Source organism: Acanthopagrus latus, chromosome 4 (genome assembly GCF_904848185.1).
Source record: "Acanthopagrus latus isolate v.2019 chromosome 4, fAcaLat1.1, whole genome shotgun sequence".
NCBI lineage: Eukaryota > Metazoa > Chordata > Actinopteri > Spariformes > Sparidae > Acanthopagrus > Acanthopagrus latus.
The window spans coordinates 25,515,220-25,528,763 of NC_051042.1; the positions used below are offsets into that span (position 1 = coordinate 25,515,220).

The following is a 13,544-nucleotide window of genomic DNA, read 5'->3' on the forward strand; positions in this document are numbered from 1 at the left end:
GTGTGAGCAACTGTAATGAAGATTTGTAAACCGTTAGACATTTGGTAATTTCAGCACTGCTTTATGCACAGTTACGAATAAATAATACGGAGCGATTCAACATCATCGGAACCATCGTGGTGCATTTATGATTCAGATCCTCAACTTGGTAAAAGTAGTAAAATTGCATAATAAAAAAATGATCAAAACATTAAATAAAAGTCCTGCAACTGCAGAAATACTATGAGTAAATGCAGTTTAAGAGTCAATTATGCAAATGGACCATTGAAATGCATGAACACAAGTCTGCAACTCAAGTCAAGAGCAAGTACTATACAACTTTTATTATTCTTGTTGTTGTTTCCGGGGGAGCAGCAGAGGTAACCAGGAGGTGGCAGTAATGTATTGTAATGGAGCCAGTTTCAGTTGAAGAAGAAGACCAACATGGCGTCCCTCGGCAGTGATGAGTGGAGAGCTGTCTGCGACAAATTCACCAACGCCCAAAACCTCACTGATGTTGAATCACGAAAAGACCCAGACAACGACCCCTTCCGCTCCAAATACAAGGCCAGAGAGCTTCTCCGGGAGATTTACTGCTCACTGAAGAATTTCGAGGCCGGGGACGGCGAGGACGACAGCGGCGGTGAGAGCGGCGACCAGCGGCCGACAGAGCCGCCTGTGGACGGGCAGAGGGAGGATGTGTTCGAGCAGGGCTTCAGCGGCGACTCGCCAGCCGGGCTGCGGGCCGCCAAACTCGGGGCTGTGGAGTACTATCTGGGCGTCAACCATGTCGACACAGAGGAGCTGTCAGCCGGCCAGGAGCATCTGATGAACTGCATGAAGCTGCTGGAGAGATGCAGAGTGTCGTCCGAGAATGTGTCTCTGTTCATCCATGTCAGGGTAATGTTGATGTTTGCTAGCTGTCAGCTTCAATAATGACATAAAGCTAACTGTCAGTCAGCTAGCTTCTTCTAGTCCCCCACATAAACTTCAGGTCAAATGGGTGAAGCTAGCGTAAGGTTCAACCAAATTCAATGATTCCAACTGAGAGGCCCATGTTAAGCTAATTGAATGTAATGTTGTTACACCCTCACAAAATTGGCAATGACATCATCAATAATGCCATTTCTGGCAACAGAGTGAGTTTTGTAGGCCTATCAGTGCAGCATACATAATATATATTTCTTACTTATCAGACTGCCATAATTATTAACATAAATTTATCAGATTCATCAGGTTGATTATAAAACCTAACGTGCATAGCTACTGTAATATTAGATTATAATGCTGATCAGCTGCTTGTGTGTGTGTTCAGAACCAGCTGGGCATCCTTTGGGCAGGCCGGGATGAGACGGAGACGGCTCGGGGATTTCTCGAAACAGCAGAATCCATCTACCAGCGTTACATGAAGGAGGTGAGGTTGCTTTCCTGTGTGACTGTTGAAGCTGCTGTTGTATTGATTGATTGATTGATTGATTGATGACAGAACAGGAAAAGTTGCAGCAGATGAAAACTATCACTGATGCCTGCTGCGAGCAGGGCTACAGACAAAGTATGTGTCAGCAGGGTTACTGCAATGATGATAAACTGTACTACTGCACACTGTGATGAGTGGTAAATTGATATTTTTGCCAATTGTCAATTTCCCTCAGCATCAGCAGGTGGAGTTGTCCCATAACTATAATGTACCTGTCTATCAAGAAGAGCCAGGACAGCATTGCAATGTTGTCATCTCTTTTTTGAGGGTGCTACATCATGCTTGAAATGTACCTTGAGTGTCACATTCATATAAAATGTGAATACAGCGCACTGTGTAGCAGATTTGTAAGTATAGGACACCAGCATTCAAAATATGTAGTGTATTGGTTTCTAGCAGCAGCAGTAGAGCACGATTGCAGAGGCAACATGGATAAGATAGGAAATTACGATGGTCAACTTCACTTTACCATCAGCCATGTGAGTTAAGTTTCCCTTTTCTTTCAGGATGGAAGTCCTCCCACTGATATGACAGAGTACTTTACCACTGAGGAGAAGCTGCTGACTCATCAGGAAAGGACCAAGAGGTACTGTGTCCCCACACACGTGTACATTTACATATTTCCTCTCTGTTCATGTTAACAATCTTGTTCCGATGTCTGCATGATGGTGCTTATTCATGTAACAAATGCTGCTGGAGCTGGTATTGCTTCTGATTAATTTGTAGTACTTTGCACAAGGAACCCCTCAAATCTGGTGTATTATTACAGATATGAATGTTTACATTAGGAATTGAATTAAATTGTCTCAGAGATGTGTGATTACAATCTGCCTGCAGAAAAGTGAATAGGATGTTATTATTTTCACATTTAATTATTCAAATGCGAGAGCAAAGAAAACTTTAATGGCAGAAATAGGCCTGTCTATTTCCGCAAAGAAAAATAGAAACTTTCAAGGTACAAGGTGATTTTATTGTCATTTTTAAAACAAGGGTCCAAAGAAATAAATAAAAAGCGACCTCTGTGGTCATCCAGTTATACATTCTTGAGTTTACGAGTTGAATTCCTGCCCTCCTCATATACCCATTGTCTTTTTCATGCTTTCTCCAACTTCCTCTCTTAGGTTTGAGTTGGCGTACACCCACACTATGTACTATCTTGCTCAAGTCTACAAAAACCTTGGTGAGTCCAATCTTTTGTTCAGAAAAAGAGCTGAACAATAAGTGGATTATTAGTTCTTCAGAATCCATTGACAGTCATTTTAATCTGATCAGGAGTCTTCTGAAGTTACATGCATTGATTCATATTCATCCCCATGAATGTAACAAAGCAGAGTCTTTATATGTTAATGTATTTATTGGTTTGATGATAGTTATAATAACAGTGTTTTGTCTCCCAGGTGAAACTGAGCGTGCTGCCACCTACTGCCACAGCACCCTGCAGAGACAGTTACAGTTGAATCAGTTCAGTCCAATGGAGTGGGCTCTGAATGCTGCTACACTGTCACAGTATTACATCACTAAGGTGGGGCTTATAGATGGATTTAAATAGACTGAAAGCAGTTGATTTAAATCAAAAAGATGATTTAGCATGCTTGAAAGTTTACTCACGAGTACATATTTCAGACTTGGCAAATAGTCTGATTGTTCTGCTTACATGGGAAGAATAGTGATCATAGTAATCATGTATGTTTTGTAAGATCTGTTATAGAGGTTCACTAGGGCTTTAGTAGTATGTTTGTTTTTGGTAATGAGAGGTGTGTGTCTGTGTTTGTGGTTTCCAGGGTCGATACATGGAAGGCAGACACTGCCTGGCAGCAGCTACTGTCATATCAGGTTTGGCAGGAGAGGTTCCCTCTGAGGCCGCAGCACAGGAGAGTAAGTATCTGGCCATTTATTTTTGATTAGTGTAAATATTTAAAAAACACACCAATTGGCTTGTTCTCTTTGCACTCTGTAGCCTCAATTAATTACAATGGCAGGAAAGAACTGTCTAGCAAAGACTTGCTAGAGTTGTGCAACAAATCCTACCTCCCTTCCTCAGTATTTCCATCTATTCTCTTTCTGACTCCTTACCCTTCACTCCCTTTCCCTTAATCCAGATATATCGACCACTTATTCTGTCTCCTGGCATATTTTGTCATCTTCTTCTCCTCCCGTCTGACCCAGGCGAGACAGAGTGTGAACGCAGGGAACAGCTCAGACAGAAGAGAGCAGAGATCGCAAGATGTTGGATCAAATACAGTCTCAACCTCCTGCAGGATGCTAAGAAGTTGCTAGAGGTACTGCATGGTTGTATGTGTCTCGGCTTGTTTGTGTGGCTTTTCAGTGTTTATAATCTTTATACTCATGTACAAATAATGCCACTAAGTCCCAAGTGTGGAGGATCAAGTCCACAGCTCTCAGAGCTGAAGGAAACAGTGCCACCCACAAAAAAAAGTTGGCACCAAAAGTATAGTACCAAAGATGCTGCTTAAATACAAGAACTTTAAGGAATACCCCTTTACACTCTTCTTATGGCCAAACCTTGATGAGCATGTTCGTTCATGAAGAGTGTCTGTACATCTGTGTGTTTACGTAACTAAGTCACTGTTAACCTATCTGTGTGCTTGTGCGTATCTCAGTCTAGATAATTGTTTGTCTTTTTTATTAAATTTGCTTACATGTGTGTTTGTCACCAGGACAACATTGGGGAGCTGGATAGTGATCGGCAAGAGGAGTTGAAGAGAGCGAGGAGACGCGAGGAGGAGGAGGAAGAGAAGGGCAGGAAGAGTGCTCTGCTGTTTGGCTCTGAAGACACGTTTGACTCCATTGCTAGCCTTGAAGAGAAGGTCTGCGTGCTGTGTCTTAATTCCGTGCTTGTGCCACTAGTAATGTTTTTTTTTTTTTTCAATTTGATTATTTGTGTCACAGATCATGTTGGACTGCTACTTGTTATCAAAAATTGCGTCAGTAGTAGCAGAGATTCTTCTTCATTTTAAGAGTAGCTGTTTTCATTATGTTTTAGCAATACAAGATGTGACAGTATTACCACTTGTATCAAAAACAAAACTCAATGTAGGACAAATAAACACATATCAACAGAGGGCGCCATTCTCATAGATGCCATCCGACATCTGCTTTCTGATTTCCAGGTGCCCTGTTTGTTGCCGCTGGACTTCACTGAGGCCAGAGCTGTATTTCTAGTGGGACAGAATTATGTCACACAGGTACACAGACACACACACACACACAACGCTCATTGAAACTAGTTACACTCTTAAACAGTTAAACAGACAAACAACAGTTTGATGATCCTGTGTAGCTGAGTTTGAAGTCACCATTTCGGCTGATAAGTAAACATTAAAATCAATTTAATAAGAAAAACAAATGTTCATTAAAAAACAGGCTATACCATCATAGAAATACTTAAAGCATTGGTATTTATGTTCTCTTCTCCCATGGTGATAACGTGTGTGTACAAACAAACATGACTGGAGTTGACACATTGATCATTAATCTAAGCAGATGGCTCAGGATGTTTTCAGCTACACTGGTTCCACTCAAGAATCAAATGTACACTGGGACGTCAGGGTATGATGTTATCTGAAATATGGTGTTTAGCTGGTATTAATGGCAGAGTTAATAATTTTGTTTGGAGAAATTGTGATAAGAGTACAAAAACAGGTTTTCTTAGCAGTGGATGACGGAGAGGAGTCCGTCATTCTCTTCTCCACCCAGGCGGGTATACATATGGAAAAAAATTCCCCAAGTCTTGAACCCACAATATATAGTTTCAACTCCATAACTCAGGAATCTTTCTCTCCTCCCTATCCTTTCCCTTACTCTTGCAGGCCAAAGAGTACTTTCAGATGGACGGTTATGTCACAGACCACATAGAGATTTTGCAGGATCACAGCTCTATGTTCCGGGGCCTGGCTTTCTTTGAAGAGGATCTGGAGCGGCGCTGCAAAATGCACAAAAGAAGAGTTGACATGCTGGAGCCAATCTGCAACGGTACTGCTCTAACTTTTACCTCTTTTTCTTTATTTTGTCTCTGAATATTTTCAGATGAGGGGAAAAAAGGTAACTGTCAGTGGTCAACCTGAATGTCCACATAAGGTGACATAAACGTTCAACCTTCCCTCTCTCTGTTTCTATAAAGACTTGAACTCCCAGTACTACCTAATGATCCGCAGACAGATGATGTTTGAGTTGGCTGAGACCTACAACGAAATGATGGACCTGAAACTGACACTGGCCAACAGACAAGCAGACACAGAGTCTCTGGATAACCACACCATTAAGAAATTCAACACTCTCTGCTCCGCCTCTGCCAAGTGAGTGTGTATGCATGTGTGGACGACCCGTGTGTCCCTGCGCATCAACATTTATACAATCTAAATCCTTTGCTGTCCCCTGCAGATACTTCCAGATGTTCCTCGACTCTCTGTGCTCTCCAGAGGGGAAGTCTCCAGAGCACCTGGAGGAGGAGGTGCTCAGACCAGCTCTGGTGGCCCGCTTCAGAGTGGCCCGACTCCACAGCCAGCTGATTTCCTCTATACCCACTGTGCAGCTCGACAATCTCAACCGATCTCTGGAAAACTACAAGTATAAGATACATTTGTTCATTTACTGTGATGCATCCGAATACTTCCTGTGTGTGTGCTGACCGTCGCTTTCTTCCTCCACCTGTTGTCTAGATATGTGGTGGAGTACTGTGATGCCCACCCCGAAGCAGTGGCCGCTGTGGAGACGGAGCTGGAGTTGAGCAGGGAGATGGCCGGCCTGCTCCCTCTCAAAATCAACCGCCTCAAAGCACGAATGGCTGCTAACAACTGAAGACAAAATCTAGCAACTTACAGTCGATGGACACTCCCACCAGTTGGACAAACTGTATTATGAACTGTCTTGCACATCTGCATTTGTTATGGCCTTTTTTTTTTGTGAAGTGGGCCTGCTGCTTTCACAAGACCTTTTAACAGATCACTTGCTGTAAATATGTGCTCTCGGCTGTGTGTACTTGTGTGGTCAATTTACACTTTAGTTCAGGTGGTACATCAAATATACACTTATCGAAATTAATATGAAAATGTTTAATCTGATTCCTACTTTTTTTTATTGTTAACCATATTGGTTTTTGTTTAATGTGGTTTTGCTTCATCACACTAAAAAATTGGTGTCTTCAGCTACTTTTATATCGCTGGTGATAAACAATAGGCCGCCAGAGCCACAGACAGTACCCGTGTGAACTGTCAGAAACATCCGTTATTAAGTGGACTTGATAATCTGCATGATGCCAACTAAATCTAGTAGAATCTGTGTACTTTCTTCCTGTCTAAGGAATCGCAGTGTCATCTTGTTTCGTCTCCTGTAGATATTGTATGAACGGATAATAAACTAAAGAAGTAAGACACATTTTAGTTGATACCAATGTGTGTTCTTTTTTTTTTTTACTTGCATTAAGAAGCTGGGTGTAAAATGTTTCCTGTCCTTCTCATGTTTATCTCCATGTAACAGGAGTGCAGAGTTGATTTAATGGCTGTCAAGTAAAAGACTAAAATCATCTGTTTGTGGGCCAAGAGTAGGTTTTTTTTCCAGGCTAATAAATTGCGCGATGCAGAGAAATGTCTGAAACGATGTCAGTTAAAACCAAATTACCCTTTAAACTGACTGTGTGTGTGTTCAGATGTTCAGTAAAGCTTACAGTACATCTGAGTGTACATCTTTTTTGTCAGTTATGTGTCTCTCCAACAGTTTTACCCTCCATTGCATACAGTGTTGTGTAAGTTAACCACAGTGTGTAGTTGAGTAAAAACAACAGATAAAGGAACATTTCTGAAGAAAGATCATGAGCAAGAAGCTCAGTACCTTTCCATGTTAGGTCCCTGATTTTTAAACTCTTGGATTTTAGTTTATTGTTTATGATTTGTTTTTTTATTTGTGTTTTTTTTTCTTTTTTTAATGTGGAGACGGATTTGCAACAGAGGTCAGATGACCGATTTTCAGACTAACCATGAGTTCATGCAACTTTGCCCGACTGCTGCTTCCTCTCTGAGGGCATTATTGCGTTGTGGTTAAGCTGTACATCTGCAGGCCAAGTCTGGTGACAGCACTGACAGGATTAATCAACATCATAGCTGCCCAAGTGTCCTCAAAGGTGCACGATGTACGAGCAAATCAAACTCAGAAAATTCAGTATTGAGTGAATAAAACTGAAGAAGAACACATTTTTAAAAAGTGTCCTCGAGGGCAATAAACAAAAGCAAATGTTTTGCGGGGGGGTTTTTATAGTCATGAAAATGAAGCAATGAAGATTTTTCTCTTCTTTTAGAATGTTTTGCCCCAAACTACACGGTGCAACTTAAATCAAAATAAATAATTCATCATGTAATGCCTACAGACAGAAGTCAAAGGATCCTGAAACATAAAAAAAACAATTCAGAGTCCTCTGTACACACTCCTAGTTTTTTAAATTTATCTTCATCTCCACCCCTGTGAGTGTTAATTAGTCCAAAACCTCAAATAGGTCATATTCTCTCTTCATCTCATAAAGGCTTCATTACGGTAGTTTTTTCCAATAAGAAATGTGTAAAAGGTTCAATAATTAACACCAACAACCCCCCCCCCAACACACACACACACACACACACACACACACACACACACACACACACACACACACACAGGCATTCCAGCCAAAATACTGATTGTGACGTTAATTGCTGTTATAAAACTTTTATGGCTTTTTCGTGTTATGGAAACAATTTCAGAGCATCAAAACCTGCAGTGCCTGCTTTCTTTTCAGCTCCCACAAACTCTCTGATGCTTGTCAAAACGTGTACCTGCTCTGCACCAGACACTTGAAACCAGCATGCTGCGAGCTGCGCTAGCAGCGTTTAGTGCAAATCCCACGCTTACACTGAATACACATACAGACGCACTGAGTTCGGGATTACATTCGTGTTCATATATGAGTATCTAGGCGGAAAGTCAACAAAAAACTTCCCGAAGATTTATTTAGATTGAGTGCCAAGAATAAGTCAGGTGACCGTTTCTAGTTACAATTCACATCAGCAGGTTATGTAAAAGCATTTAAAGCATGGAAATGGAGTGAGTTTAAATCTTGTCCCTACTCCTATATAATCTTTTAATACTGGACCTTTTGAGATGGTCTCTGATGCTGTGTGTATAACTGTATGTCTTATCTCTGCACATATTTCTTCTGCTGTAAAAACCTCCAACAAAGTCACTGGGACTTGATGTCAATGAGATTACCTTATTAAACATTCACGGCACTCAATAGAGCACATACCTCTACCTAGGCCCAACAGTTTAATCAAATCCAATCCGATGTCAAGCTCGATAGCCCTGTGTCAGTGTAAATTTTGAACCAACCATAACTGCTTGACCATAATTTAAGATCATCAGATTAAGGACCCGCACTAAGTTGTACTACTATTAATACGAGAACCTCATAATGGTAAAGATAACGATAATAATATTCAGGTGGATGAAAATGCATATTCTGTTCATAGTTCCACATTTCGCAACACTTGAATCAGATGGTGGAGGTATGTTGAAACTGTTACATCCTGATTCTGAGGTACAGCTAAAGCCACAATATAGTTGCTCAAATGGGTCTGGTCTTACGCATTATTCTAGAGAAGAGCTGTCAAAAGAACAGAAACATCAGCTTATTATGGTTATAAGTCACTGCTCCACTTCCCCTCACAGCAGTCTCGTGTGCAGTTTGTTGCGATGATCCTGTTGTGTTTGTGTGTGAGAAGAGTGCTGCCTCCACCGCCATAAACTCTGGTTACCCAGACAATAGACTTGAATGTGACAGGGCGGGGATGGAAACCAAGCTGACTATAAAAGCCAACTTTTTATAGATGCAGTAGCACCCTGGTGAGAGAAACACAAATACTTATCACACATGATGTGTCAGATATAAGGGATTATATCGGCACTGTAGTTTTTGAAATCGCTTGAGTGTCGAGCGCTGGAGGGGAGGGAGGGAGAGTGTTTACTGGAGACTCGTATGTGTAAGTGGGTAAATGTGCCTCATAAATGTGTCACTCACATAGTGTGTGTGTTTGTGTGGAGGCGAGGCTGGTCAGGCTAGTGTGTCATTTCCTGCAGGAAAATGATAGCAACTGATGCTACCACTTCCCGCACAACGATACCAATGTGTCAGCTGAAACTAAGAGTCCTCTCTCTCTCTGCGGTTCTTCTACTCTTCTCATCTGTTTAATGCACAGAAGACACAGGCATGAGCACACAGAGACCAGGGGTGGAAATAACTAATTACAGCTACTCACATTACTGTAGTTAAGTCATTCTTTTGGGCTACTTGTACTTTTATGAGTATTTTTTCAAATCAGTAATTTTACACGTAGTTAAGTACGCATCACACCATCTAATCTGCTTAGTTGCTTTTAAAATCATGACTGAGTACTGAGTACAATTTCATTTAATATCTGAACCTTTCCTCTGCATTTTTGTAGCCACAAAGACTATCCGATCTCAAACAGGCCGGTGAAAAACCCAAACTGGGCAAAAAACCCTTTGACTGAATGCTGAATTGTAATACTTTGTGCTCTTACTTAAGTATCATTGTAATTCCAGTTGTTTAATTTGCATTTGAGTGAGATTTCAGTAATGTAACTGTGCTCTTACAGATTTTCAGTACTCCACCACTGACAGAGACACAGTGGAAGAACAAGATGACGGAGAAGATAGCAACAGTCAAAGCGAAGAATTTAGCGGTCTGTCGTACAAGAACTCAACAAATATTTGTCAGTAAAGGAACACAGTGACACACACACACACACACACACACACACAGACAGATCATCGGGTCAGACAGAACCAGAAAAAGGTGAGCCACACGTCATAAAACCACAGTTATACTCAGCGTATTGTGTATGGTGTGTGTGTGTGTGTGTGTGCGTGTGTGCGTGTGTGAGAGTACGTCTGCGTACGTAAGCAGACCGCACAAGGAAGGAGATGAAATGTGGAAGAGCATTATGCAAGATAGGAAAATAAAGAAATGATGGAGAAAATCCCAAATTCACTGACGATGAGAATCTGGTTTGCTCATGTTTAACGCTTCTCTTTCTAAAAAAAAGAAGAAGAAAAAAAAAACAGCACTATCTGATTGTCAGTTTTGCTTGTGCACCCTAAAGAACATGCTGTGCAGCATCTGATAAGCATTCAGGGTGGAGTGAGATGCCGTGATGTGATATATTAACCTGTGCGACACCAAACCACAGAATGTATCAGCACACTTCTTACCCTGGAGCTCGAGAACTGACGATATCAGCGCTCATTAGCAGCTCAGGAGTTGAGCCTGCAGACCCTTCAGCAGGTAGACGTTGTGCAGACGAAATGCTGAAACAGAACTTTGTTTGACAATCAAATCGAATTTGGACAACATTTTTTCAATTTGCTGTCCGTAAATACAGGAATCTGAGGATGACATCACGTTCAGCAAATTCAATTTTGACCAACTGTTAGGGTCCATCTACAAAATTGGGTTTGATAATTTCATTTATTATAGAAGGGAGGTTTTTCAGTGAAGGGTTTAAAGAAGCAGATGCAGAATATTCATAGTTATCCATCACCGTATGCAGGCAGAGAGGACCTGTTTTCTAACATAGGCACTAAAGAAATGTTGAGATTCAAGCTTCCATTTACTACTTTTGAATCAACACTTCCTTTTTTGTTTTCCTGCATGTGTCCATTTTCACCTCCTCATGAAGTGAAATACCGCCGCTTATTTAGAATAACCTGTTTTTTTAAAAAAAGACTTAAAGATAAACACCTTGCTACAGATGTTATTTGGTGCTCACTTGGTTTGCTTGAATAAAAGAAAAGAAAAAAAGGCAACACCTGCATTTTTAATATGAGATGTTTTTATGTTTCAGAGGGACAGCTGCTTCTAATCCTAAAGGTTGATATCTGAGTCTCCTGACCAAGGAGGGAAACTGTGACAAAACACTGACTTCCTCTTATTCTACTCGATTATCCCCCTGTGACAGAAATCATTAAACCGTCCTAAATATCACATGCACATTGCACCGTGTTGTTTTCAACATGAGCTACAGCTCTGTATTTATGTTATCATGTCCTTTTTTCAAGCTCCTGAAAGCCCAGGTGCTTCTTGAGTCATATCTGAGTCATCATCAAGTGAGTTAATCTTGTGAATACAATCATATGCCTGAGGCAGCGGAACATACCACATGATGACACCTGAAAAGTCTCAACTTGTGTTTACTGGGACAGTCTGACATCACAGGAAGAAAAACAGACAGTGAGATGAACCTATTTCTATATAAAAGCCGTCAGATCGTATACATGTAATTATTTCCTTTAATCAGTCTTGTCGTATACTGTAAATGTGCCACATAACCCTACTTTAAAAAAATATGTATTTTAAAGCTTCACCGAGAAAACTCTGTCTGCTTGAGCTGACAGGACCGTCGCTTTAAGGATTTCTCTGTCCTGATTGGATAAAATGGGCAGGGATACCAGAAAAATGAGACTCTTTTACAGCATGAGCAGAGAGAGGAAAGACCCGGGTGGCCAACCACTCTATAACATTGATTACTGTTTGAATACGGAGCAATTTAACACATATCTTATTAAGAAAATATTACTTACCACAGCTTTAACTGTTCGATTTTGTATTATTATCAAGTGAGTCAAGGAAGTGCTTCAATCAATCAATCTTCTGCTTAAGTAAAAGCAGTGATACCACAGTGTAAATCCTGCACTGGACAGTTTACCTGAGGAAGAAGAAGTATTAACAGCAGTGATGGAATGTAACTAAATATATTTAATTAAGTACTGTACCTAAGTACAGTTTTTAAGGTATTTGAGCTTTACTTGATTATTTCCACCTTCTGCTACTTTATACTTCCACTGCAATACATTCTGGAGAAAAATATTGTCATTTTCACTCCACTACATCTATTTCTAGTATTAACTTTAGTTACTGGTTACTTTGCAGACCGCATCTTGCATCAAAGCCAATAGAATGGATACAATAATAAAAAAATACTGAATATCAGATCCAATATTGATATCACACTCTCACTTTTACCCAGTTCATATTTCAACATCATGCCTTTACTTTTAATCATATATGACATTTGAGTACGTTTTACAACACTGATTAGCAGCAACACACACTTAAAGTATCATAATCAAATGACTCACTCTGATTCAGAGTGTGATATTCATCATTTTATAGTATTGGAATATTTATCTGTTCAATCAGAAGAGTCTTTACATTTGCAAGGGAGCCTGTTTGAACTACTTTACATACTGCTTTGGTAATTTCATCTATCGAGTACATAATTAACATAAAATACAGCACTTTTTTTCATTAAGTTCTTTTTTTTTTGGCAAAGTGACTGATACTGAAGGCAAATAAATGACTAATTGTGGAATAACTGCTCACTGGGAAGTAACAAAAACAGTAAAATAAGTACCGAACTCGAGTAAATGTACTTGATTACATTCACCCGTGGGCAAAGAGGAGCACGCATGCATGCATTCAGAAATCTGCAAGACATGTGGAGACACATACAAGGCACGAATACACACAATGAAAAACAAGATGATAGCTACACCCTGGCACACACCCATCCAAACATTTACACACACTGTGAGGAGAGGAGGCTTCAGTGGAGCTGTGCTGTAGGTATCTCAGGAGATGAGGCTGTTGCTGTGGAGTTAGGGCTGAAAGTATTTTAACAATATAAAGGCTCCTAGTCCTGCAGGTGCTTTCCCACACATTAACATAGTTTTTCTGTGTGTGTGTGTATGTGTGTGTGTGTGTGTGTTACCATCTGAATCTGATGTTGTTAATTGCTGCTAAATGCTTGTTTTTCTCTGTCTCTGCTTGCTTTTCTTTTCTTTTCTTTTTTTCTTTTCTTTTCTTTTCTTTTCTTTTCTTTTTTTTTTTTTTTTTTGTTGTCTGCTCTACCAGAGAGAGAAAAACAAATCAAGAATAAGGAGGTGATACACAACCAACGACAAGACAGCTTAGTAGAGCAAACTCAATTGAATTCAAGTGAAAGCAGATGCTCTCACGGATATA

General features: G+C 40.4%; 1 protein-coding gene across 1 annotated transcript; it reads left to right on the top strand.

Annotated features, from left to right (window-relative positions):
• Nucleotides 1-423: 423 nt before the first annotated feature.
• LOC119017789 (kinesin family binding protein) lies at nucleotides 424-7,000 on the top strand. Its single transcript, XM_037094823.1, has 13 exons — nucleotides 424-879; nucleotides 1,295-1,393; nucleotides 1,963-2,042; nucleotides 2,578-2,636; nucleotides 2,854-2,978; nucleotides 3,238-3,331; nucleotides 3,623-3,735; nucleotides 4,135-4,284; nucleotides 4,588-4,662; nucleotides 5,287-5,449; nucleotides 5,598-5,772; nucleotides 5,858-6,043; nucleotides 6,136-7,000. Exons 1-13 carry the CDS (start codon nucleotides 424-426, stop codon nucleotides 6,272-6,274), a joined length of 1,914 nt encoding a protein of 637 aa, XP_036950718.1. The 3' UTR covers nucleotides 6,275-7,000.
• Nucleotides 7,001-13,544: the final 6,544 nt, after the last annotated feature.